Here is a 27402-nt window from a genome sequence, read left to right as displayed (position 1 = left end):
ACGCCGCTGCCGCTCCGCTTCGGTTTAACCGCTACCGCATTCCACCAGGGCACTTCATCACTGACGCTCTCTCATCCACCTGTCCTTCCCTTCTTGCCACTGAGGAAAATTATTTTTTTTTTTTTTAACCAGCTTTTGAAGGAAAATTAAAAATGGCGAGCAGCTTTTCAAGACTCCTGACGTCCAAACGAAAAATTGGGATCTTGTCGTTGGTTGGAGGAGCAGCAACGGCTGGATTTCTGCTTCACCGGGAACATGTCAACGCCGGGGTCCCTGTACGTAGGAGTTACCCCGCCAGGTAACGATGCCCCACCGGTATATGTCATTATAAAGACACTTTTTGTCATAAAACTCTCTTTTGGTTTTAAAAAATGTTGCTTTATGTATAATTTACTCGAAAAATGGCGCGGTGCGAAACACAGTGGAAACCGTTGAGCAGAACCCAATTTAAAGAGGGGGCATTTAAGGTAACCGCCATGACAGTGTGAAGAACATTGAGACTGAGGAGTGAGCAAGTAATGGTGTTAAAATGTGCTAAAATAGGATCTACAGGATATAATTTTTTGAAAAAGAGCTATACAAAACAACAATACTGTCATATTCTATTCTTTAAAGAGTTTTAAAATGGGATGCTGTCATGGCCGCAGAGATGTTAAGACCATATGCACCGTTAGAACACATTAATGCTGCATCAAAGAGGGTGTTTGGGAACTTTAGTGGGTTGGTTCGTAAATTAAACGCCTAAATATGGCAAATCTAAGGTAATAGGCGAATACATGGCACTATCTCCTAAATTAACCTGTAAATTTAATACACCAATCATAACATAATATGAGGTAAATCTTAAAAAGACCCGTTCTTAGCTGTATTTGTTTTGTAGAAAGTACTAGAAGGTTATCCTCGACTGCACTTGATCTCAGAGGACAAAGGACCGTGCTGTGTAGGAGGATATAAATATGAATTGTATTAATAGAGAGAATAACAATAGACGTGGAGAGGTTAAGGTGGTGATGAGTACGTGTCCCACACCACGCAGGCATGCTTTATAAAGCAGTGTATATAGACAGGTCTGTAAAATATTATCAGCCCTGATATAAAAACCCTGCCCTGAATGTTATATAACTGTCACACTGAAGGTGCACCTACAGCACCAGATTCATTACCACAGAGGGAATCTAGCACTCAACCAATATTTTATTATTTAGGTACTGGCATTTGTTTGCAGTTTTTTCTGAGGTGATCTCAGCTGGGGGGTCCAAACAATCCTTTACCCATTTGTGCTCGGACACGCTAAATAGTAGGGCTGGGAAATACATATATATCTCAACATTTTTTCAGGGAGGAAATAACAGAACTAAAGTCAGTTTTAGAAATCCACATGGGCCAATTGTCATACAGGCCATTCATCCATAGGGGTTCCTATTAACAAGTTTGACTCTGATTTTTAATTCTTGCATGTAAAAATCTGACTGAGGCCACTGCAAATTAAAAAAAAAAAATTATTCTCTAAAGTTTTTACATTTGACAATAACGATAATGCGACTGGTGGAAACAATTATATCTCAGGATCTGTACTTTTAAGTAAGGGCTGTTAGGGCTGTTACTAGAACTCTTCCAAGAGATCATAGTTTAAATAAAAATATAGAAAACTATTTCAGCATAGGGCTGAACAATTTTGAAATGTATTTATATATGTGTTCATATATAAACCTAACAATGCCTCTTGGCAATAAATCTTACACCGTTGAAAAGCCTCTTTATTTCCCTTTTAAATGGTGCTACATTTGTAAGGAACATGCACATGTGGGATGAGCAGCAGAGCTGAGTATGCGGGTTGCACCCATGGAAAATTCGCCAGATCTTCTCTGCCAATGCCAAACAACTTATTCTGCTGTTGATTCTTGTTTGATGTTGTATGCTGATTTGGGTGACTGAAGTCTAAAGAAACAAGAAATTTTGGCGGTTTAACAATTTATTCATTTAACAAACAGGAGCCTCAGTAGCATGTGGAAGAACCGTATACAGTCACAACAGCCTAACACCTCCTCCCCACCTCCATTTCCTACATACAGCAACCACGCCTCGATCCACCAGCATATGGTACCACAGAGCACATCACTCCCTCTTTAGTCTATCAGAGCAGTTCCACAGCCTGCGCCCCAGTCTGGCAGCGGCGTGTCCCTGGAGCGTCACTCCACTCTGCTTCATTCAAGATACGCTACAGGTCTATTTTCGCTGCCAAACCATGTCAGTTCCCATCAATCAGAAACCTCCAAACAGGAAGTAACATGTAGAATATCAGGTTCTTTCAAAATACAACAAAATGCACAGACTTCCAATCGTAAATCATCACCATATCAACATTATGTCTCATCCTGCAGCGAGAGCAAAGGGTCATCAGGAGGTTAGTGGGTCACAGAGCTACAGTGGCACCATTGACAAGGAAAAGTTAACTTTTGAGGACATTTAGCCAAAGAATTTTACATAAAACCACAGGTCCTTTAAGCAGACATTAACCTTTTAACTTCCTTATGTACTCACCCAATGGCGGAAGCAGTAACCAATCATTTAACCCACTTATCAGAGCAGTGTGCTGCAGGGCAGTGCTCTAGACACCCTTCCAGTGGGCGAGGTTGGCTGCCTTCGGTCAGAGCAAACACACAGCACTTCAGTGTGTGGCGCAGTTGTCGTATGTGGAAATTGCAGGTTATGCAGCCTGGTCACATACTGCCGTGGAATGGCATCCTATGTTTCAACCAGCATTTGCTGCCTTTGTGGAGCGAGCATTGTCATCTTGGAGGATAGAGTTCAGTCCCAGACTGTGGAGAACTCCACTGGTTGCAGAATCTCATTTTATACCCCTCTGCATTGAGATTGCCTCAAATGATGACAAGCCTTGTTTTTTCAGTGAGTGAGATGCTGCCCTACACCATCACACTGCCTCCACCAAACGATGTTACCCTATCAGTGCAGTCTCATCACTTTTACCCTATGATCCAACTGCCATAGGCATCTGGACTCATCACTGAACATAACAGGAGCCAATCATCCAATGCTCCTCATCTAACAAATGCATGGTCCTTTCAAATGTGGGACCATGTTAAAGGGAAATAAACAGGCTCTCCAAAGGAATAAGATTTATTACCAAGAAGCATTGCTACAACAAAAAAATAATCTACCAAACACAAATTTCCTTACTTTTTGTGCTGTTTATGTCAAAATAAACTATATTTACACTATATTGCCAAAAGTATTCACTCACCCTTCCAAATAATTGAAACCAGGTGTTCCAATCACTTCCATGACCACAGGTGTATAAAATCAAGCATGGAATGGGTTTCCATGGCTGAGCAGCTGCAGCCAACCCATACATCACCAAGTGCAATTCAAAGCGTTGGATGCAGTGGTGTAAAGCACGCCACCACTGGACTCTAGAGTAGTGGAGACGCGTTCTCTGGAGTGACAAATTGTGCTTCTTCATCTGGCAAGTCTGGGCTTGGCGGTTGCCAGGAGAACGGTACTTGTCTGACTGCATTGTGCCCAGTGTAAAGTTTGGTGGAGGGGAGATTATGGTGTGGGGTTGTTTTTCAGGAGCTGGGCTTGGCCCCTTAGTTCCAGTGAAAGGAACTCTGAATGCTTCAGCATACCTAGAGATTTTGGACAATTCCATGCTCCCAACTTTGTGGGAACAGTTTGGGGATGGCCCCTTTAGTGTTGATGAACTTGACTGGCCTGCATAGAGCCCTGACCTCAACCAGATAGAACACCTTTGGGATGAATTAGAGCAGAGACTGAGAGCCAGGCCTTCTTGTCCAACATCAGTGTGTGACCTCACAAATGTGCTTCTGGAAGAATGGTCAAAAATTCCCATAAACACACTCCTAAACCTTTTGGAAAGCCTTCCCAGAAGAGTTGAAGCTGTTATAGCTGCAAAGGGTGGACAAACGTCATATTAAACCATATGGATTAAGAATGGGATGCTCCTTAAGTTCATATGCAAGTAAAGGCAGGTGAGCAAATACTTTTGGCAATGTCATGTATCTCCTTTGAAAAAAAAAAAAAACATTGATGCATTAAAAAAAAAAAAATGATGTATTTCCCAGCCCTATGCATGACCAGGAAAAATGTCGAACTACTCCTGTAGATTGGTTCAGTGACCACTTTTTGTGTATTTGAATACTCCTTTAGTATAGAATCATTCTTCAGCAGTAGACTTTACTGTATGACGTACATCCTCTCCACTGTGACTAGTGAGTCATCGTTTTGTCGTTCCTTTGGCGCAAATATTTCTTGGAAGCTTTTCCCCACAGCTTGTTGTTGGTGTTAATAATGCTGAGGTAAAAACAGACTCCAGTGCATATTGACACCTGCAGCCACCTGTGATTTCTGGCTCTGATAGCTACCCCTCATGGCTCTGGATGCTGACCATGAGCTTTCACTCTCTCATTTCCTTCCATCTCTGTTTTGGTGCCAACTAATAATTATTTTAAACAATTATTATAGTTATGGCATGCCTTTATTCAATCTCTTAATGCAGTATTATGGAAAAAATGTGACTTGGGTCGCAGCGCTTTATGCCGTAAGTCCGTTTTTCTGCACCCATGTGCTCATCAGTTATTTTTTCCACATTCGTTTTCTTATCTTTTGGCATTCAGCAGGAAACAGGAACCAATAAGCTCCTCAGTCTGTGCTGCTTCTGCACTTTTAGCCATGTCATAAAAAATCCCTCCATCCTCCTCAGTCTTTATAGAAAGTATTATCTATGGGTCAAAGCCAGCTTTTTGACAGCAGGCTCTTTGTTTTTTCTGTGCCTGCCTGCCTGAAAGCCTTAATAATTCATTTGAATATAGAGGTTTAAAGGTAATTACTAGATTTGTATTTGTGCTGCAGCATTATTTTACAGTGAAAGAGGGAATCTAAAAGCTCCTGTCTCCATCACCATTCAGATAATGGCACTTTTAGCATCCCAACTAGATTCAAAGATCAATTTTAGCCTTTTGGCAGTGGAGTCTGTGATGCCCGACTGTCAGTTAGCTGGGAGGGTTTTCATCTTCCAGCAAAATCCAGGACTCTCTTTAGTGTATGTCACAGCGTAGGAGAAATTCTGACGCCATCTTTTCCTCCTGATTCCCACATGAAGACTTGAGATTTTCCTCTAATGATATGCTCTGTGTAGGAAGCTCAGAGGTGTTTATGTCATACCACTGTGTTCCAGGTAACACTTCTTTTAATGTAGATAATAGAACAAATCCTAATCATTTATCCATGAGAATTCAGCATTTCCTCTGGCCACGTTTCATATCACATTTAAATCACGCATCCATGCACAGTATGTCAAATAGTAGTTAAGAAGCTCTTTAGTAGTAGATGCACAAACGAAAATAGCTACAGTAAGACCCTCCAAAATAATATAAAAAATAAGCCTGTGAAAACATCAATAAAAGAGGCTTATATATTTTAAAAACTCTTCAGAAATACATGGTAATGATAAAAGAACAGTTTACAATGTAATATTAAGAAGGTCAGTGATTTATGACAAGATACGTGGTGAGGTGTATTCCAGTATATGGGTGAATGTTTAACCTACTTGCAATTGAAGGGTAGCCAAGAGATTATAAACAGGCTGTTTAAACTAGGGATGTATGATAATACTGGTGTGATATCAGTATTAGCAGTTATTAGTTTTAATGTGAATTATCGCCATAAAATCAGCCTATGAAAGCGGTAATTTTTGGCCGTATGAACACATTATTGAGTGGAGTTTTAGGCTGAACCAACAGAACTACATCAGTGTGTGTGTGTTTTTTTTTTTTTTAAGATTTATTTTTGGGCATTTATTAGATAGAGGAGGAAAGTAGATAGAGTCAGAAACAGGGTCAAGAGTGGGGGAGAGGCGTGGTAAAGGGCCTCAGGCCGGATTTGAACCCAGGCCGCCCGCGTACATGGGGAGCGCTTTAACCACTAGGCCACCTGCTCCCCTTAAAAAACTGTTTTAAAGACTGAAATTTTCAGTTTGTCCATCCCCTAAAATTGAAATTGTGTTTTAAGGACTGAAGTTTTAGGTGTGAACTTCATTTAAATATAAGTATCAATATTGATATTGGCTACAGTTATTTTGTAAATAGAATTGAAATAGGGTTTTTAGCAATTGTTAGTTGTCTTACTTTCGTCAGTACTGTCTATACTGATTTTTTCAGCCTTTATTAATTGTTAGAAACAGGAATGAGAGAGTAGGGAATGACGTGCAGGAAAGGAGCCACAGACTGAACTTGAACCCACCATACATGGTGTGACATAACTGCAAGGCTAGCTGTGCCCCAGTTTTTCAAATGATGTCAAACAAGTTGTAGGTTGAGAAAATAATTTTATATAGTTCTTAAAACTTTATTGGGCTATTGCATATAATTTTGAATGGATGGTTTTGGAACACGAGGCCTAATGCTCAGTAAAATGATTGTTTTTCAGTTAGACCCACTAACATTATATGCTTGCTGACCATAATATATCTAAATGAAAACGTATTCTTAACGGAGATTTGTTATTTTAGTCATTTTATTTAAGAGTTGTTTTTTTATTATTAGTAAAAATCTGATGATAACAATACCTGTTTAAAATGACAAAAATAGAAGTCCTAAACATTGATATTGGTTCATGTATTCCTTTTTATTTGTTGGAAATATAGACATACTCCTACACATTGTCTAAACTGCACAAATCTGTTGGCAATATGGGAAAAATAGGAGTTCCTTCTTTTCCAAATGTTGCTTATGTATCTGTGCAATTTAATGCAGAGTTCTTTCTTTTGAATAAAATTTGACTGACGATATTTAAGCCTCTGCACTTTTTGATATCACAAATCTTGTAATATGTTTCTGAAACACAAGCTATTTCAGAATAGGGATGTGTAAAAGTAACCTTGCAAAGCAGATGGATCCGCCCTCTTCCATGTTTTTCACTGGCGAATCCATCTTGCAAAGCTCCCATCTGAACAGTTTTGGCCCGGTTAGAAAGTGACAGGACCAATCAGCGTCGAGGGGCAGTACTTTTCGGCGCGGCGGAGTCATGATGTAAGCAAGCAGCAGCAAGAGACAGGTGTAATTATGGCGGAAGAGATTAGCTGCTAAAGGATGCTGCTAAAGCACCAGTTTTATCAGAAATTGATGAAATTTCTTCGTTAAAAGAAGAACAAAGAACAGCAGTGAGTTGTTTTCTTTTCAAAAACGACAAAAGTCGTGTACTGACATGTCATGTTGTTCACGTTATGCAGTTCTGTCTGGAGTTTATTCCTCGGTAGCGGTGCATGCACACCTCGGTTGCAGCTATGACATCACGTTTTTTTGCTGATCTGATTGGCCCGTAAAAATGTGACAGACATAATGTTCATCCAGTCACCCTCCGAGTATTTTTTCAAAGGCTCCGCCCTTTCCCAAACGCTGTCTATCGAAAGTTTCCCGAATGGATGTGTGAAACAGTCCATCTGGCGTGTCAGGTTATTATAAAAGTACATTTCTGCCAATATTGTCTGTTACGTTTCCCCCCAAAGAAAACACAAATTTTATAAGAAAGGTCGCTAATGGGGAAACTAACAAAAAACTGCAAGGACAAAACAAAATGGGTCTTGGGTTTCTGAAAGGTGGCAGGGGATTATTTCTCCACACTGCCACCTACTCAGTCTATCAAAATGATGGAAGAACTAAAAAACTGCCCCAAAATAAAAATGGGTGGGAGTCATTTTCAAATAAGGGGTAAGTGAAACAAACGGATTTCTTAATTTTCCCCCTCACACACAAACAAAAAGGCCCTGAAACAAGTTTTCTCTTTTTTTTAAATTCAAAAACAAATAGAGAGCCAACTGATGGTGTTGACCCTCACACACTCATAACCCAACCCAAACTGAGCAGCAGCCTTCTCGCTATATAGCCTCCCAGCCCTGCTGATTACCAACAGCTCTCAGCTGGGAGCAGACACCTCAGATGCACCAAGTTTGCCTAAATGAGCAGGGTGAATTTTCACTGAGTTTTTGTGGGAAAAAAATCATCCAGTTTCTTAAAAATTTAAGAATTCATAACATGTCCCTTAAACAAGCATAAAAGTGTAAGGAATGAGAATTAACAAAGTGAAGGACTTCAGCTAGCATTGGCCTGTTGGTTCTGCTTGAAACTACGCTAATTTTGTGGTTCATACTGACAATATTTACAGCTGATATATATCATTAGTTTTATAAGCTTATATCTGCTGATACTTGTAATGATTGATGTATGATTTTAAGTTGAACCCAGAAGCAGACCGGAAACAGATGAAGCAGTTTAACAGATTTATTGTGGGGAATTAGGAGGAGGTTGAGGGGGGAATCCAGGAGAGCGTGAGGCGAGAGATTCCGTGCAGGAGGTAGGTGAGTGAGTCTGTTGTGAGAGTGTGGCAGCATGGCAGGGATTGGGCTGAAGCACTGGCGGCACGAGAAGGCACTGGAAAAGGTGGAGGAGAACAGGATTAACCGCTGGCACAAACGAACACTGGCAATACTTGCAATAATTTAGAGTGAGTCACACGAGCGAGAGGCTGATATCACATGAGATGCGAGAGTGCCATGAGAACCAGTGCAGGGAGGTGCCAAATCTCTGTGAAGACAGAATCAACAACTTCAAGCAGGAAACAGACATCCAGAAGATTTTCAACATAAAACACAAGAGTGCCACAATCACCACAGATACTGATATCATATCGATAATATTGTGCATCACTATTTAAGAATAAAGACTATTTTACAACCTCAGTTTAAGAAATTGTCTCCAGCATATTTCTGCAGTTCTTGAGCTTGTCTGCAACTTTAGATAATTGTAAATCAAAACTTGCCCTACATTGGGTGACTTTTTTGGTCTATATGGTTCAGACTGAGCCTGAAGTACCTCCAGATCTTTCTTCTTTTTCTAACCAATTCAGATTGCCAAATGATAACCATATGTCTGATACTGTGTATAAATAAGAAATAAAAACCAAAAAAATAACAGCACATTTAAACAGCATTTAAGCTTTCCCACCATAAGCACAGGAAAATGGCTATCATGTGAAGATGGGGTTATTGACTGGCACACCTGTTGGTATCAACAGCATTTAAGGCTATTAGAGGCAGTTTCAGAACATCTCTATGTATTTTTTCACAATGCCAACAAGTGTTATAGAACCATCCAGATGTCCCTGTGTGTCCTTTCACAGCAGACTGTCCCATAGACACAGTTACAGGTTTGAACCAAAGTTACTTTTGCACATGCCATCCTGAAGTGTCCTTGAGTGAGTAACTTATTCCTTCTTTCTATGAGCACTCAGCTTCATAGTCAGCCTGTGCCCATACTGTCTTTCCCTTTCAAAGATTGGTGCAGTAAAATAAAATGTTATCTTACGCTTGTACTTGTGCAGTGCAGAGTACCCTGACCTGCGCAAACACAACAACTGCATGGCCAGTCACCTGACACCTGCTGTCTATGCCAAGCTGTGTGATAAAGCCACTCCCAATGGTTACACACTGGACCAAGCCATCCAGACGGGCGTGGACAACCCCGGGCACCCCTTCATCAAGACCGTTGGCATGGTGGCAGGAGACGAGGAGTCTTACGAGGTCAGACATTTTTGTATCTTTTCAAACACAAACACAACCACAACATCTCCAGACTGAAGTGTTAACATGGGGACTGACACATTTTATCTAGTCTAGTCCTGCTCTGTATTAAAAAACCCTGAAAAGCTTCTGCAATGTTTGATTTTTACATTTTAAAAAGTAGCGTGGCATGTCCTGTTTTGTTGAGATCTCATTAATGATAAAAATAACAGTTTAATCAAGTCCATTTCTAGAAAATAATGTGTTAAAGAAATGGTATTAACTATTTTAAGGAGAATTATGTGAACTGCAGCGTCAGTCATTAGTGTAAGGGCTGCAGTTTTAAGCTTCAAGTTTGGTATTGTTGTTGCCAAAACTGATCTTATATGGACAAGAGGCAAGTGCTTTGGAGTAGCAAGCTGTTGTTTTATCCAGACAGTCTATGCCCTGGCTAATTAATTTTCAGTGATACAAGATAATTTTTAGATTGTTTTTGGGCTTTTGTGTCTTAATTGTAGAGGAAAAACAGGAATAAGAGAAAGTATTCACCCCCTTGGATGTTTTACCCTTTCAGTGAATTGATAAATCAATCATGTCCAATATAATTTGGCTTTTTGACAAAAAAGTAGGGTTGGGTATTGTTTTGGTTTTTCCAACACCCATGCTAAATTGATACTTTTGATAAAATGCCAGTGCCTTAATGGTGCCTGAATCCATACTTGCGTGGGGGAAAAACACGTGTTGAATGTCAGAGGAGAATAAAAGCAGTCTGGGTATCATAAATGATTTGCAGAAATATATTTATAAGATGCCAAACATGGGATATAAAAGAACACACATAAATCATACAAATTCGATAACAGATTTCTTGCCTTTCTTTGGGTGGTGGGTATCTAAATGAAGTATCAATATTTGTTGTAATTCGGTTCAGTAGGTATTGGATGTGTTGGTACATTTAGTGCCAGATGTCAATACTCATTCCTTGTAAAGAAGTACAAAAAACCCTCTTTAATGTCATAGTGAAAACCGATTTCTACAAAGTAATGTCTATTAAAAAAATATGTAATGTCAAATAAGTGACGTATAAATATTCACCCCCTTCAAATTAGTATTTAGTAGATGCATGTTTGGCTGCAATCACAGCACTGACTCTGTGTCAGTGGGTCTCAGTCAGGCTTGTACATCTGGACACTGCAATTTTAATCCATCCCTCTTTGCAAAACTACTCAAACTCTGTCAAGTTGCACAGGGATCAGGTATGAACAGCCCTTTTCAAGTCCAGCCACAAATTCTCTATTGGATTGAGGTTTGGGCTTTGACCCAGTCACTCCAGAACATTCACATTGTTGTCTTTAAACATTTAAACCTTGTCTTTTGCTTGGAGTGTTCTTTTGTCTTCATGGTGTAATGGTAGTCAGGAATACTGATTAAGCAGAGATTGGACCTTCCAAACACAGGGGTCTTCATACTACAATCACTTGAGACACATTCACTGCACTCAGGGGATCCTCATTTCACTAATTGTAAGACTACTAGCACCAAGAATGGACATCTGTTCAGTTAGGTCGGTCCCTTTAAAGAGGGTGAATATTTATGCAGTCACTTATTGTACCTTACATGTTTTGTTAAATTGGCATTACTTTGTAGAAATCTGTTTTCACTTTGACATTAAGGCAGTTTTTCTGTATATTTTATGTCAGAAAAGCCAAATTACATTCACCATGACTGAGTTACAAAATCAAAAGGTGAAACATCTAAGGGGTTGAATAATTTTTATAGACACTATAGGTTTTATTTTTCAGCTGCAATTTCTTACCTAATACAATCTCCATTTGAACTCAAGTCCCGAGCCTACTCCCCATTACTGTAAGACCATTTCAACATAGATGACAACCCTTAAATCATCAGAATGGTTGGGAAATTTGTCTCAGTGCAACTACAAAAATGACTCCCCCATCCTCCCTGTCCTCTTTTAGAGGAAGTTGAATTACAGCACAGGGGATGGAAAGTTTTAGGTTAGGACATCTCTTAGGGGATACCTTGGTGTCTATCTATAGTGAGAGACAAACTTTGCATCTATTTTAATCACATAGTTCTTGAAACTTCTAACAGCAGTCTCCACATCTTTGAATTACTTTAACTTTGGATCAGGAACGAGAGTTTTAGGTTACAAATGCAGGGACAGAATATGTATTTCCCTCAAATGATGTTACTCATTTGTAAAAGTGTTCCTTTTTTGGTGATTCATAATATTCTGACATCTCATTTCTATATGAAGCTTTTGCAAAGTAACTTTAAAATGTAATGCAGTGCACAATGGATTATTGTTTTTGTTTTTCTTAAGTGTTGGTGGTTCTTTTAATGGGAGTGCTCACTACTAGTGGCAATGCTTTTGACTGTAGTTTGAAAAATAGAAGTTGTTCCTGCAGGAAGGTTATCATAGCATGGATGCTCTCTGCTTTTTCACAGCAAGGAATTAGTGTTTCATTATCGTACCCATGCTTTTGTCTCCTACTGCTGAAAATGTTGACAAATTTGCAAACTGAATCCACCAAAAATCTTGGCTCAACAGGAGCTGAAAATACTGTGATTAACTCAGAAATGCTGGAAAACAACTGGAACAACTGCAAACTTAACTTACATGCTATAAAAAGCTGAAACAACAACATTAACATCGAATGCACAGCAAAAAAATGAAGGATATGAGGTAAATAAAAAAATACATACTTAGATGCAGCTGCTTAAAAGGAGTGATGTACATTCAGAAGTCCTCCAGGTCTGTTAGGATATTCTGTAAAGCAGTTTTTGATCAACAGGAGCTAAAGAGGGAGAGCAGACAGCAAAGGTTTGTTTACATAGGAAAGTTGCATAATGTTAATGACAGTTGTATTAAAATTACAGCAGGCATTTGAAGTGTGTTTGGATTTTAACAATAAGGATTAGACAGGTGAGCAGTCATTCTGTTGAAACAGCCTCAGGGTGCTTGGAGCTTGAGCTAGCTGTAAGGCTAACCAGCTCTGTCACAACACACTCACCCTATTCCTGCAGTCACAGCCAGATCCACCAGGCCTTTGACTTACCTAGGAGACAGAATCAAGCTTAATCTTGCTGGAAATCTTTTGGCTGCAGTTCATCAGGACTCTGTGTCATCAAACTATGACACTTTTCCTTCCAAGAACCACCTATAGCACCATTTCTTGAAGCAGAGTGGGTTTTTCAACATGTTATAGAGTTGTGTTTTGGGGCAGCATGCCGTAGGGCACATAGCTCCATATTCCATTTTAGGATTGACTGGTGCTTCAATCTAACCTTTATAAACTGTGAGGTTTGATAGCATTAGTTTAGTCTTCAGAGTATAGTTGAGATAAGTTTGAAAAATGTATTAATTTCTCAACAGTTTTATACCAATCAAATGTAGATACAGAGAAACATATCAGCATTTTATCTAAATATAGTTGTAGCAGATGTAGCTCATGGGAAAGCAGTAGGGATGTGGTGGTATAAGGGCTACAAATAACTCATGGTGCCTGTTAAAGTTCTGCTCAAATGTCCTTGAAGAAAACATTGAACCAGAGAATCCTTCTTTTATTGATGGCTTTTAGCTCTCTGTGAAACCTCTTCTTTAACTGGCTCTCCGCTGTAGTTTTTGTGAATCACTTCATGAAAGTGTGGATTATGTTTTATAAAAAAAAGTCTTAAATATTAATACTCATAAATTCTATGCCTGTTTCAGGTATTTGCAGACCTGTTGGACCCAGTCATCAAAGAGAGACACAACGGATATGACCCTCGCGCCATGAAGCACCCCACTGACCTGGACGCCAGCAAGGTAAACCACAGAGAGACAGATTAGCTCTGCAGGCTGGTGACTCAACAAAGTTAGTTTATTATTTATACAGCAACACACAAACTTTTTCAAACAACTTTTATTCTGCTACAACTGAATGTAATATCAATATTTCTCTGCCTGTCTTTGTTTCAGATCCAGTCAGGCCAATTTGACGAGCGGTACGTGCTGTCATCCAGGGTTAGAACAGGTCGTAGTATCAGGGGTCTAAGTCTGCCCCCTGCCTGCACCCGGGCAGAGCGTAGGGAGGTGGAGAGGGTGGTGGTGGACGCCCTTGCTGGCCTGAAGGAGGACCTTGCTGGGAGGTACTACAGTCTCACCCTGATGACAGAAAAAGAGCAGCAACAGCTCATTGATGTAAGTGAGGAAGTAATGCTGGGTTTATGTGAAAATGTTTTACAATACTGAGGTGATACACTTGGCTCTCTGTAATGATTTTGTTTCTCTTCTTTAAATGAAATGTTTGACCTGAAAAAAACTGTGATTTTCTCTCTCTCGAGTTGTTAGAAATGGGTTGGGAATGTGTTTGCAGTGGTATTTTTGTCCCACCCACGGTGGAGGAAAGATTGGCGTGATTATTGAATTTTTAAGACACAGACCTTTGTTTCTACCTCCCTCTGACAATACTGCCAAATCTAAGTTTTCAGTGCTTCAGCTACTCCCATTGTTGGCTCTATGAATATAAAACTTCTGATCTCTGTGTTTTTTTAGGACCATTTCCTGTTTGACAAGCCCGTGTCACCCCTCCTGACATGTGCAGGCATGGCTCGAGACTGGCCTGATGCTCGTGGTATCTGGTGAGACAAAAACCTGAGAGGGTTGTTTTTACATTCTGGCCTTTTCAAACTCAATAGTCTCCAAGCGTTGGGCCGTAAGTAATGTGTATAGAAAATCAAATGGTGCTGCGTTTATTTGGATTGGTAATCTAGGGTTTAAGCATGTGATGCAATCTGTGTTGTGTGGTTGTAATGTATGAACCATTGTACCAGGGTTACTAAAAGATGTGTATTCTTTAACTGTGGAACTCAAGTCATTCTCTGTCTGTATTTTGCAGCATATCATTATGCAGTATGGACCTTTATTTGTTGATTGTTGTCTGCTTAGTTTTCTTGCTTGTTTCATCAGCCAATACCAGAGTTTATCCCTCACTTCTTTCTTCTCAGAGAGACGGATCAGTGTCTATTTTGTGGGTTGCTCTGCCTAGTCGAAAATCTAGTTTGATCCAGGAATTCAGTATATTTTTTCCAGCATAAGATTGATTGGGCACAAAAGATAATCGGTTTCTACTCAATCTGTTGTTGCCACATTATTTGTTGATGGCTGATGTTTGCCAACAGGCCAAATTCTCCAAATGTTGAACTATTGCATATGTTTACACCTAGATGTTAGGCATGACAAGATTTATCAGTAAACAATTCCCATTTTTTGGTAAAATAAAATGCTTCCCATTTTCTCAGATGCTGAGTCACTTAGAATATACCACAATAGATCAAGGCATTGACTGTTAACCAAGATGGCCTGAAGAGCACTTCAACCAGATTTTATTGATAACTTGATGTAGTTGGACTAGAAATCTGCCTGAACAGGAGAAGGACCAGACACATCTGTCATATCAAATAATGCATGATCTTACAGATTCATGTGGTCCCCAGGCTTGTTAAATGTCTTGTAGACCATAAGAGCTCCAATCGTATGAATTAAAAAGACCAGATAAATCTTTAAGCATTCGAATGAAAATATGATCAGCAGCAAAGCAGGAATAAGGTTCAACTGAAACAAAAATGTATATATTTTTAAGCATTTTTGTTGGTCATAAGGTTGTATGAAAGCAGGTTTCTCTGCTGGATTTTTCTCCAGTAAAAGTGAGATAATGTCATGCTTAAGGGAGGATTAAGAGGGAAATCCTTACCCCCATTTAGGGCTAAAAGCTAGGGAAGCTCATACTGTTTTTTCAGTTTAAAGAAGATATCTCATAGGAACAGAATTAATCTTTCAGGGGGACTCGGCAGAGTGAGTAAAAGACTTTATTTGCTGTATCATTTACTGAAGATCTCTGGTGTAAACGTACGAGAAATAACAGAGAGGTCTGAAGGGCACAACAAGGTTTGCAGCAGAGCTGAGCAGTTAAGCCAAATTTAGATTACATCGCAATAAGGTCTACTGAAATTTCATTTTCATTTCAGATGTGTAGAAATGTGTTCTCCCGTACCTGAAAGAGATTTGTTTGTAAAATTCCTCTTGAATTTATCAACTTTTCCCATTCATTGCTAAAACCTCTGAACAGGTCAGATGGAAAACTTTTCCACTTTATTCTTTGCCATAAAAAAGCCAACTGTGCTGTCTTTTTTTAGTTTCTCCTTAACAGTTCTCTTAAATATGCCTCCTTATTTCCCCATTGTTTTTTGAACTTCCCCACTCCTCTCTCCTGACATGACCCCACCAATAATCCCATCACCCCTTTGCTGAGCTCTGCTGGAGGTGTATTAGCAATGCAGACAGGGCTGCCTCAGCATTGAGTTTCAATGTGTGCCCAGGAATAGCCCAATGCAATGTATTAGCCAGCCAAAATCAATCACCACCCTCAATTCTCTCCTCCTCCAAGCCTCTGCTCTCCTAAATAATTCACCTTCACTTCTTCATCCCTCCATCGTCTCCTCTTTCCGTGTTTTGGCTCATTTTCCCTCTCCCTTCTCTCATTATTTCACTGTCCTTACTTTCTGCTCTACTTTCTTTCAAATTCTCTTATAGAACCTTCCGTCAGACACTCTTTTTGTCCTCTATCTCTGGCCTTCAAGCATCCTACTCTACTTTGTCTCCTTCTTTCTCTCTTACATTTCCTAACAGCTGTCTCCATAACCTTTCCATTACTTTATTAAATCTCTAACAGCATTAAGGAGGTCAGTGTGGACAAAAAGCCTCTGCAGTGACTGGCAGAGCCTGAGTTCTTCGTAATTAGAAATATGATGAGTTAGAGTTGACAGTTTTCTCAGAGACTCTTGTTGTGTGGAGGTCTTTAAACTGTAATGGAGAGTTCCTCAGGAGAAAAAGGATGTGTTTAGCTAAGGTCAAAGTAATTATGTTGTTCATGTCCATCTTTTTCTAATATTAACTGGTGTTCTGTCTTTGCCAGGTCTACCTCAAAAAGAAACCTTAATGTTAAGGGACTAGCTGGTTGAATGAAGGTTAAATAAAAATGAATACATGCAGCACTAAGCATTTCCCTGAGTGCCTACAGTGCCTTGGATATGGAGGCCAAAAAACACTGAAGCACAGGGATCAATACTGCTTAACTGGATTTACAGCAAAATGTACTTTTTTGTCTGTACAGGCACAACAATGAGAAGACATTCCTGGTTTGGATCAATGAGGAGGATCACACCAGAGTCATCTCCATGGAGAAAGGAGGGAACATGAAGCGGGTCTTTGACAGGTTCTGCAGAGGCCTGAAGGAGGTTTGGCTTGGTTTACTTCTGCAATAAGAGTGGATCTTTTAAAGCGTTTTGTTAAAGAGGCTTCAGACGGGTTTGAGAGGACGGAGGGAACTTTTGATTGTTTTAGTCTTTTAATTCTGTTTTAATCAATCTGGGAAAAAAAAAACTAAGAAGTATAATAAATTAAGCTGACCCGATTGTGCTGCTCTAGGACTTGAGATCTGTCTTAGGCCAGCCACACACTAGACATTTTGAATCCGAAACAATTTTTAAAAACTTGGGAGGCCACAGACATCAGGACAATTTCAGATGATTTTTCATCTTTAATCTTCCGAACGCACACACTAGACAACTAAGCCAGACCGTCAGACCACTAGAGACCACACACCTGCCAACCTGCCAACGAACTCACATGATCACGTGACTTCAGAAGGAACTAACAAACACGGATGTCTGTCTATATCCTCTGGTTGTCCCTCCACAACAGGCTGCCCTGGCATGGGTTACAGGTGCAGCAAAAATCATAAAACAAGGGAAAGACACAGGATGAAATCCTGGCTGGAATAAAGGCACAGATGTGTTTATGGTTGTGAGGTGATGCTACTCCATCTGCCTGTTTTCTTGTTAGTTGTTGTGGGTAGTCCATCAGAGGCACTACCACCCAGAATCATATATATCAAACATGCTTGATATTTACGATTCGGGGTCTGGGCAAACACCTGAGGATTATTTAGACAAACAATCGTTTGTTAGGAGGCTCCACTCGAATACATCCCCACAATCATTAGGGGAGGAAATCTTGCCTCAAATTGGGCTTAAAGTCCTGTAGTGTGTGGCCAGCCCTAGTTGAAAGAATTGTTTTTTTTTTTTTTTTTTACTTTCTGTCCGAGGCAAAGGTCTCTTCTTTCATTTGGGTCCTGATTGGCCTCGCCTTTTCTTCCTTTTGGTCAAAGTCATTCAAATTCTTGGTCTTTTCTTATTCTTGTTAAACTAAGAAAAATAAATATATACCTCTCTTTTCTCTGACTGTGGTCCTGATTTGGACTTGGTTTCAGTAGATTTGACTAAAGTAGTTCAAGTTCAAAGCACACAGATTAATTTGCAACACACTTGTGTCAGTTCTGTTTGTTTCAAGGAAGCTTAGATAGACTTACATTTTTCTGTAATGCATCAGGTTTTTTTCCAACTAAGAGGAGAGTAGCGCCTGCACCAGAAATTACTGATACTGTTCTACTTTGCAAAAACCTGCAGACAATCTGTCCAAACATAGCCATTCAAGCATGAATTGTTTATTTAAGGGATTAACAGCAAAGTAAGACTCACAATCATCTGTTATTAGACTGTTACACACTCAAGGTGTGTCAAAATGTGTTTAGTGCCTCATACACACTGATTTAATTCTAACAACATGCCGATGTTTGCATTCATCCACTCTCAGCTGAAGTCATTTAAAAGACACTGAAGTGAACGGTTGTTGATTCTTCGCCAGCTAGCTCTAAAAATAAAAAATCCGCAGCTGATAATGGTGTCAATAAAAAAATGCTCTGAAAATCCCAGGTTGAATGAATGATTCATACTATCATGGTGTAGTAACTGATTGTTGCTCTTTCAGGTGGAGCGTCTGATCCAGGAGAAAGGCTGGGAGTTCATGTGGAACGAGCGCCTAGGTTACATCCTCACCTGTCCGTCAAATCTGGGCACAGGGCTCAGAGCTGGTGTTCATGTCAAACTTCCCCTGCTGAGCAAGGTAACAGAAAGCTTTAGATAGCAAGACAATACGGTATAATGATGCTTTTAATCTAGCAAAAAATGGAGGATTGTTTATGTCATTTTAGTGTCAAAAAACATTGGCAGGGATTAAATAAACAAGTGGCTGCCCATGCAGTATTATAGTACATGAGATAAAGATAAATCAAACTATAATAAAAAATTTAAATACAAAAAATATTTATCAGTGACTATGACCCCTAGCAATTTGAAATGCTGGACTTGAGTTATTTAGAGTTTGAGTATTTTAACCATTTCTTTTACATATATTTTTAATTTTTGTTACAAAATATATTAAGATTTAAATGATTTATACTCATTTGAAACCACTCAGTGAAACCAAATACCTAACTGGAAGCAGTAAAAGCCAGGGTCACTGACAAAATCAACATAACATTTATTTCTGTTGTATCCTGACAGCATGTGAGCCATGCAGTGTGATATTTGGTGCAGTGTTGTTCCCTGTCACCCTTCCAATTTTCCTCTCTTTCACACTTGTGTTGAGATGAGCAAGGACCAAGGAAAAGGGGAGATAACTAGGTATCAGGAGTGTCTGACAGAAATATTTCCTTGATTTTCTTTTATGTACTTCACTCAGCAGAGCTTGTTAGCTTGCTTTAAAAAGTTGAGCTAGTTATGCATAAATAATGTCCACATCTGTGACTGAAAGTTGCTCTGACTTGTGTCAACTAGAGTCAAAATTATTTGGCTCACAGCTGTCAAACGCTGCTGTTAGGACAGTGTAGAAGTGATGGTAAAAGAAGTAGAACTTAGTTCTGGTTCTGTTTTTGTTGTATCATTTTCCATTTTGATCTGACATGAATGCAGACTCCAGGATTTTACTTTTTTCTTTTGTAGACTATTTACTTCGTTGCCTTGGCGTGACTAAGTTAAGATTTCACACTTCGCAGATAATTGTAGAACTGATATTTTCACCTGAAAAAAAGACTTGTTTTAAAGCTGTTAAAAAATGTTTGTAAAACTCTTATAATAAATGCTACTATTAAAAGTTTTAGAGAACATAAAATACCCACGTACATTTGAATCTTAACATTAAACAATCACTCCTCTCCCATCCTCAGGATCCTCGCTTTGGTAAGATCCTAGCCAACTTGCGTCTGCAGAAGCGAGGGACAGGCGGTGTGGACACGGCTGCTGTGGGTGGTGTGTTTGACATCTCCAACCTGGACCGTCTAGGACAATCTGAGGTACAGCCAAGTGTGTTTTTGTGAATCCTCAAAGCTTACAGAGGGTTTTTTTTTTTTTTCTTTTTTTTTTTGTCAAAGAAGCCAAAGTACATTGACCATGATTGATTTATTAAACCAATGAAAGTGTAAAATGCCTAAGGGGATGAATCCTTTTTACAGGCACTGTACATGCAAATGTTGCATCAAGGCTAAATGGGTTAAAGCATTGGTTCCCAACCTGGGGTCTGGACCCCACAGGGGGTGCGCCAAAGATCTTAGGGTGGGCGCAAGGCTTTGTCTGTTCTGAGGCTGCCAAAATTAGATCTGCAAATATTAATTAAAACCACAATGAAGCAGTTATTAAGTTGTTAAGTTAAAAGTCTTTTGATAAGAAAAGCATGCATAGGCCTTTTTAATTTTTTTTTTTTTTTTTTTTTTTACCAGTGAACCTATTCAAATCGGTGTTTATTTTTGACGGCATATGTGACTTTTTCTTCTCTCTTGGGTCCTGAGGGGAGCTCTGCTTTTCTTAGGTAGTTGTAGGGGGGGTTCCAAGGAAAAGGGGTTGGAAAACACTGGGTTAAAGCACAGCTTTGTTATGATCATGCAGTTTAAAACTGTGTAAAAAAAAGCTTTTTTTTGCATTTCCTAGGTAATGTTTTGTGAAAAGCACAAAACAAAGAGTTGTTGTTTTTCCTGAGTTTTTTTTTTTTTTTTTGTTAGCAAGAGAAGGGTGAGAAGAAGAGTGTTTTCTTGTTCCAACCATTCATCTTCTGTGTCTCTGTCATGTTCTTGGTCATGCTGTCATCATGCCTGTGTGACAGAGCTGTGCAGCACAATGAAGCTCTTCTCTGCTGCTGTTATTCTCTCTTAGTTTGAGCGAAGTGTGCTAATTAGCCCTCAGATTGAGGATCATTCATTGGATATTCTTACCGTTATGTAACCTGGAGATGTGACTCTTAGGGATTCAGAGAGCACAGTCTGCTTTTTGCTTACGTGCAGGAGAAATAAATCCAGAGCCTTGACAAAAAGAGGTTTAAGTGTTGGGAGCACTGCAGCTGTCTGGTTCCAACATCCTGTCCACTTTTGTTGATAGCGTTGGCTGCTCGCTGCTGTGTGGTCCTCCATCATCTAGGTCCCAGACTGATGAGCAGTCAGGAGGGGAGTGCTCTGTAGGAGGAGTGTAACAGATGGAGAGAGGTGAAGTAGGGACATGAGGAGAAAAGAGCAGGCATACAGTGGAAGGACATTTTCCTCTTATGGCCATTCAGAGCAAATACCAAAACAAGGTTGTGCATCTTGATTTCTCTGAAGATGTCAGCACTTCTCAGGATCTAGAGATATTCTGATGCCATTCTTTACTTTTCTTTACTTCTCTGTTGCAAGTATGATTAAAAAATGGAGAAAACCGGGGTCCTCTCCCCCTAATTTCCAGCTCTGTTCACTGTCCTGTCACAGTAAAAGCATTAAAGCCCCCAAGAAACAAATCTCTAGAAATACACACATTGGTAGAAAAAAATTGTTTGGAGGAGGAATTCCTCACTAAGGTTATCAGCCTCTGGTTGTTGCTCCCTCACAGCTCAGTTATGATTGTGGACTGTTTGTGTTTATGCAAGATCTGGCAGTCTCTGTAATGTCCATGGATCAGCTGTCTGGCCTGCAGGTTGCTGTGTGCAGCTTTCATTCTCTATAGTAGGAGTGAGTGTGCTCTCTGTGAACTTTGAGGAAAGTTTCACATTTTGTTAATTTACTGTACCATTTTCTTGCAGAAGGACAAATAGTTGAAGTCTTTTCTTGCACAGTAGAATTACATTAGTATAACTGGAAACAGCAAGTGTTTCACTTAGCTTAGCATGAAGGCTGGTGGCAGAGCAAAGCCACCTCTATCTAAATAACAGGTGTCTTAAAATCATTTATATGTCTTGGGCTGCACAGTGTTTGTGCCGCTGCTTAAGAGTTAGAGGGTTCCTGATCCAAATCCCCTATCACACAGGGCCCCTCTGAATGGAGTTAGATGTTCTTCCTGTGTATGTGCACTTTACCTGTCCTACATCTTCCTATCACAGGCTTGAGCATGCTTGTTAGGTTGAATGGTGACTCTTAAGTGTCTGTGGGTGAGAGTGACTGCTTGTTTGTCTCTGTATGTCAGCCCTGTGATTTCCTGTCCAGGGTGCACCCTGGCTCTTGCTCAATGGCAGCAGTGATCAGGATCAGTTACCTTTAAGGGTGAAATGCCAGTGAATCTTTGCCTCGAGTGGGCAAGGATTCACTGGCAAGTATTCTGTGGCCTAGGTCTTACCTGACACACCAGATGGACTGTTTGCAGAACTTTAAAAAAAATTCCCAGAAGATGATTGAATGAATGTTGTGTCTGTCACATTTAATACATGCCAATCAGAGCGACAATACAAAATTGGTAGTTGGGCAAAAGGTTGAAGCTGAGCTCTGCGCTGCTGTAACATACCTGAATTTCTGTGTGAAACTCAGAGAAGTTCTAATTAAACTGCTGTCCTTTACAGCTACATCTGTGCTAATAGCCGCCATGGCAGTAGCCATTATACACTGAAAGAAAAAGTTCTTTGAATCTACTTCATTTGAATGTGTACATCGGTCCCACACAATCAAAATGTGTAGATCCAACATCCCTTTTTCTCTTTATCCCAACTTAACTATTACTCTTTAGACCAAAATGTTTCAATCAAATTAGACTGTTCATAAGAATCACGTTGAATGAACACATTATTTTCAAGTTACTAGTTCCAATCAATTGTGTAATTGTGTACATAAGATGCAGTGGATACCAAATACACATTGATGTTTAGCTACAGCTATGCTTTTAAAAGCATCTTCAGGACAGATTAATGACTGCAAAGACATTCATAAAACCAATATAAACTTCTCTTCACAGTACAGTGCAGAATAATATTGTGGTGAGCTGTGGTGAGGAATGGCTCATAGACAGAATGAATAAGTTTGACAAGCCCTCACGCAGTGAGCATGAGCAGCTATCATTTATTTTTACCACAGATACACACACACATACAGACAGGGTACTCTGCACCATTAACCCCCTCACTCATGGTGTGACACTTGGAAAACACTTGATTAAATCACTTTCAGTCAACTCAAAACAAATACATAGATTATACATTCTTCTTTAACATGTTACATCTACTTGATTAAATTATGTTCACATAAGGAATGTGATTTTATTGTGTTACATAAACTCATTTAATCTTAGTAAATTCAAAGACCTGCCAATTGCCTTTCTTTCAGTGTATACACCAGCCAACCCCACCAATTAAGATCACAAACTCATGCCAAAGCAGGCTGGGAGAAGAGCGAAAAACATCTTTTCAATCATATGGCTTTCAGTTTTTTTCTTGGTCTTTATTTCATATAGAAACACGGTCCATTTCTGATAAAAACGGTACCATACTTGGCAACATCAGAGCTATTTGTTACACCGTTGGCAGCCATTGCCTCTTGCTTTTGAGTACAACTTAACCCTTACTTAATTTTTGGTTGCTCACAAATGTTAAGGATTGGAGCTTTTCAAGATTGATTTGCCGAATAACAGACTGGAAAGTCTATCTGCTTTGCAAGGTTAGTCCTGCTCACAAATGAGGATAAAATGGATCATGAGGTGACAGGCGGGCTGGTGCAGCCTCAGCAGGGATGCTGGCCTTGTACCAAACTGTTATGTTGAAGAGGGAGCTAAGGCTGAGGACAAAGATTTCAATTTACCAGTTTCATTTCAGCCCTCACCTATGGTCAAGAGCTTTAGGTTGTGACTTGAAGAATGAGACTGCAGATACATGCAGGGTGGCTGACTTCAGTCTTAGAGTTAGGGTGAGGAGATCAGACCTAGAGGGAGCTCGGAGAACCACCACTTTCTTGTATTAAGAAGGAGCCACTTGTGTTGATTAGGGTGCCTCTTGTATACCTCCCTTGGAGGTTTTGCAGGCATATCCAGCTAGGAGGAGACCCCCAGGTAGACCCAGATCTTCTTGGAAGTATTATATATCCCATCTGACCTGGTAATGCTTGGCAATTCCTCAGGAGGAGCTGGAAAAAGTCACTGTGGAGGGGGATGTCTTGGTTATCCAATAAGCAGAGGAAATGGATGTGGAATTATGACACAGTAATGAAGCTTATTTGAATTTGCACTGTATGAAATTAAAGACCCTGTAAAGTAAACATAAATCTGTATTTAGGTATGTTGTATGATAGATCACTGTGTTATGAACCCCCAGGTCAAATTTCAGTCACATAAAGCATCTCCAAGTTTATAAAATGAAGCTTCAAATCAAGAAAAATGAGGCAGTAAAATCTAATTCAGGATGGTGTGGGCGTGTCTGTTGAATGACATGAAACCACACCCACTCAGGATACAGGTAGTCTGCAGCATTAACCCCTTCACTCATGGTGTCATACTTGGAAAAATATTTTCCCCTAAAAACATGAACCAAGAAACAAAACATGCATAACTTTAACTTTGCAATGAAACATCAACATTATAGAATGGCTCAAGAGCACAAGACTGAATTCCTTTGCACAAAATGAACCAGAAGTCCCTTCACCAGGTGACTACTTCCTTCCACAATATTGTAGTGTTAGAGGGGCGGGGTCATTCTCTACTGTTGGCTCGTGACATCGTGAGCCCACATGTTGGCCCTGCCCACATGAAACCAAGCCAGGAAAGAGATGAAATGGCCTAAATTCAGAATTCAGTCACATGTAGATCTCAGAGTTTTCACATGTTTCCAGCAGCCATATTCCAACATTTCTAGAGTGTTAAGACAAAAACTTTAGATTTCACTTTACAGGGTCTTTAATTATCTGTTGGTTATTTTTCAGGTCCAGCTGGTGCAGACGGTGATTGATGGCGTCAGCTACCTGGTCGAGTGTGAGAAGAGGCTGGAGAGAGGCCAGGACATCAAGGTGCCCCCACCCATCAAGCAGTTCAAGTAGAAACTGACCCCTGACCTCACCCCACAAAGCTCTGGGCACACACACATGCACAAACACCCCCTCTGTGCCCGTAGATATTATAAATATCTATGTCAACGCCTCATTTATTACTGCTTCTACTACTACTTATCTCCTCACCTCTCCTTCACCCCTCCCTCTCAGTATACCTCTCTCTGATATAATCTAAATGTAAACATGCAGCTATCTGGCTCAATCAAAGTCCCACTATACTGCATTTGGCTTCAAAGTGTTTGAGAAGCTTTTAAAGGATTTTAATCTTAAATACAAACCTTAATCTAACATGGCAGCAAATATCAATGAAGGATGCACAAACTGTAATGGGCAAACATGGCCGCCAGTTTGCCCATCTTTGCATGGCCAAACAGTATCTGCGGCTCTCTTCGGCCCACCGAACCTGGCTTTACCCCGCCTCTCCCCCTTCCTTACGCATGTCCTATATTCAGCCTTTGTCTGCCCCTCTCAGTCCTGTGTGTTGTTTGGTCATGACTACTATTTGGTGCTTATGAGGTCCGTCCATTTGTGCTTTATTTCCATTGTGGGTTGTGTGTTCTTCACACCATTCTGAGTGGGTCTGAATGTAGGATAACAGGGTAAGACTGAGGAGACTTTCTCCTGACGATTTGTATGTTTGATGACACACTGGTGTCATACTGTAATGTAATAACACACACTGGCCGGGCTGGGTTCTGTACTGTAAGCAATATCATTCCAGCTCATCACTGAATGTCTCACAGTAATGTCTTTTATTAAAGAAATCATCTATTTAACAGTAATCCTTCCTTCTCTCTTTCTTTGGTGCCAGAGTGTTTCCTTTTTTTAACTTTCTACACAGACCTGATTTAATTCTTTGGTTTCCAGAAGGATTTTTGCTTGAGCTTGCAGCCCAAGCTTTACGTAACCATGGTAACCAAGCTCCAGGAGCATGATAGCGATCAGCGTGGTTGCAAAGCATCATGTGACCGTGTTTAGTCAGAGGCAAAACAAAACTGTATTATACTTGCTGCTTAGGATTCTTGTTTCCTCACCAAGCTTTGAAACAGATCTATATTAAATCTCTTATTAATACGAAGACTTTTGAGGTAACATTTACTGATTCATATGGAGGAAATTTGCTCATTGCAGCGGCACATAGACTGAAGTAGGTTGACAAAATATTCAGTATTTTGATACTCTTCCATGTATTCTAAATGACATCTCTGTTATAATGAGGATGATATCAAACAGTACTGAAGCTTTATAAAGTTCATATATTTCCTGAGACAACTGCGTAGGAGATGAATGAATCTTTTAAAAATCGAGCAAACTCCAGCACACAGGTGGTTGCACGTATTCGTTGGTAATGTTTAAGTAATGAAACGTAATAGTCAATCCTTGTGGAAAACGGACTATTTAATGGGCTGTTTAGGTTCTTTGCAGGTGATGCCACACAGATGCAGAGAACTCCCCTTTGCGAGCAATGAAGGAATGAGCAATGTGTTAATTTTTACATCTGTTATAGTCCAAGCATTTATTCTCTTGCCTGAATCTGGTACCAAATCATAGTGGTGTGTTCTATGCATGCTTCAAAACCTGGATCCCTGCTTTCTACAGCTGAGTGGCAGAATAGCTGCAAATGCATTGAATTTTGACAGATTTACCCACAGTGGAGAATTATTATGGATTTTAAATATCTGAGGAAAACTAAATTGCATTTTAGTCTCGTGTTAGTCATTTTGACAAAAACTACAATTACTTTTAGTCAGTTTTAGTCATAAAAGTTCTATTTTGGCTAGTCTCAGTCTAGTCTTTCTCATGGAAAAAGGGCTGCTGCCGAACATTATTAGACAGAGTTTAAGTCAACAAAATAAACACTGTTCTGCATAGAGAAATGATGCTTAAAAGGCCATGTTCTCCGCTGTTTTTGACTATGCCAAGCATTCGATGTGCAAAAAAAAAATTCTTAAATCTTAAGCTACTTTTGTGTTCTGAAAGTAGTCAAATATTCAAACAAAAAATATTTAAAAAGTTTAAAAGGGACATATCACACAAAAATCCCTTTTTCAGGCTTTTCTAACAAAATTATGTGCCCCTGGTCTGTCCAAAATCCCCCCAAGAATAGGAAAAATCCAGTCCCTCCCCCCTCTCTTTCGCCACCTCTTAGAAAATGTGTGTTTAAACAGGCCATTCTTAGATTTTCCCCTCATGATGTCATGTGGAGAGTTAGCCCCGCCCCCAGGTTTGGTTGGCCCTCCCCACTTGGAAGAAAGTTACGCCCTCTCCTGATCCTCCTCTCAGCTGCCTGAGAGGAGGATCAGGAGAGCCACATCCATTAAGCAGCATTTGAATCCTGAGAGGGGCGGAGTCAGACAGCTCATTAACATTTAAAGCCACGGGCTCAGAAACAGCTCGTTCTGAGGGAAACAGAGGTGTTTTTAGACATGCATAAATCCAATACTGAAGTGTTTTTTTCAGAAACAAACTTCACAGGCATGTTTTAGGGATCTCTGAGACCAATCTACAGTAAACCTGTCTTAAAGGGGTAAAATATGACACCTTTAAAAACTCACAGAGAAACGTAGCAGGCAGGAATTAAAATGCTTCCGT

General features: G+C 39.9%; 1 protein-coding gene across 1 annotated transcript; it reads left to right on the top strand.

Annotated features, from left to right (window-relative positions):
- The first annotated feature begins 24 nt into the window (after window positions 1-24).
- LOC121515509 (creatine kinase U-type, mitochondrial-like) lies at window positions 25-25592 on the top strand. Its single transcript, XM_041796318.1, has 9 exons — window positions 25-298; window positions 9415-9613; window positions 13326-13421; window positions 13575-13796; window positions 14151-14236; window positions 16768-16891; window positions 18483-18617; window positions 19720-19845; window positions 24685-25592. Exons 1-9 carry the CDS (start codon window positions 153-155, stop codon window positions 24796-24798), a joined length of 1248 nt encoding a protein of 415 aa, XP_041652252.1. The 5' UTR covers window positions 25-152; the 3' UTR covers window positions 24799-25592.
- The last annotated feature ends 1810 nt before the right edge of the window (window positions 25593-27402 follow it).

The sequence above is a fragment of the Cheilinus undulatus genome, linkage group 9, assembly GCF_018320785.1.
Source record: "Cheilinus undulatus linkage group 9, ASM1832078v1, whole genome shotgun sequence".
Classification (NCBI taxonomy): Eukaryota; Metazoa; Chordata; class Actinopteri; order Labriformes; family Labridae; genus Cheilinus; species Cheilinus undulatus.
The sequence above is the reverse complement of the archived record's forward strand: the minus strand, read 5'-3'. Positions and strand labels throughout refer to the sequence as shown.

Bases quoted from the DNA above. Each gene is read 5' to 3' on its own strand.
- LOC121515509 (XM_041796318.1), top strand. From the start codon at position 153: ATGGCGAGCAGCTTTTCAAGACTCCTGACGTCCAAACGAAAAATTGGG. The intron at 13,797-14,150 runs GTAAGTGAGGAA...GTGTTTTTTTAG, and splicing joins AGCAGCAACAGCTCATTGAT to GACCATTTCCTGTTTGACAA. The intron at 14,237-16,767 runs GTGAGACAAAAA...TTGTCTGTACAG, and splicing joins CCTGATGCTCGTGGTATCTG to GCACAACAATGAGAAGACAT.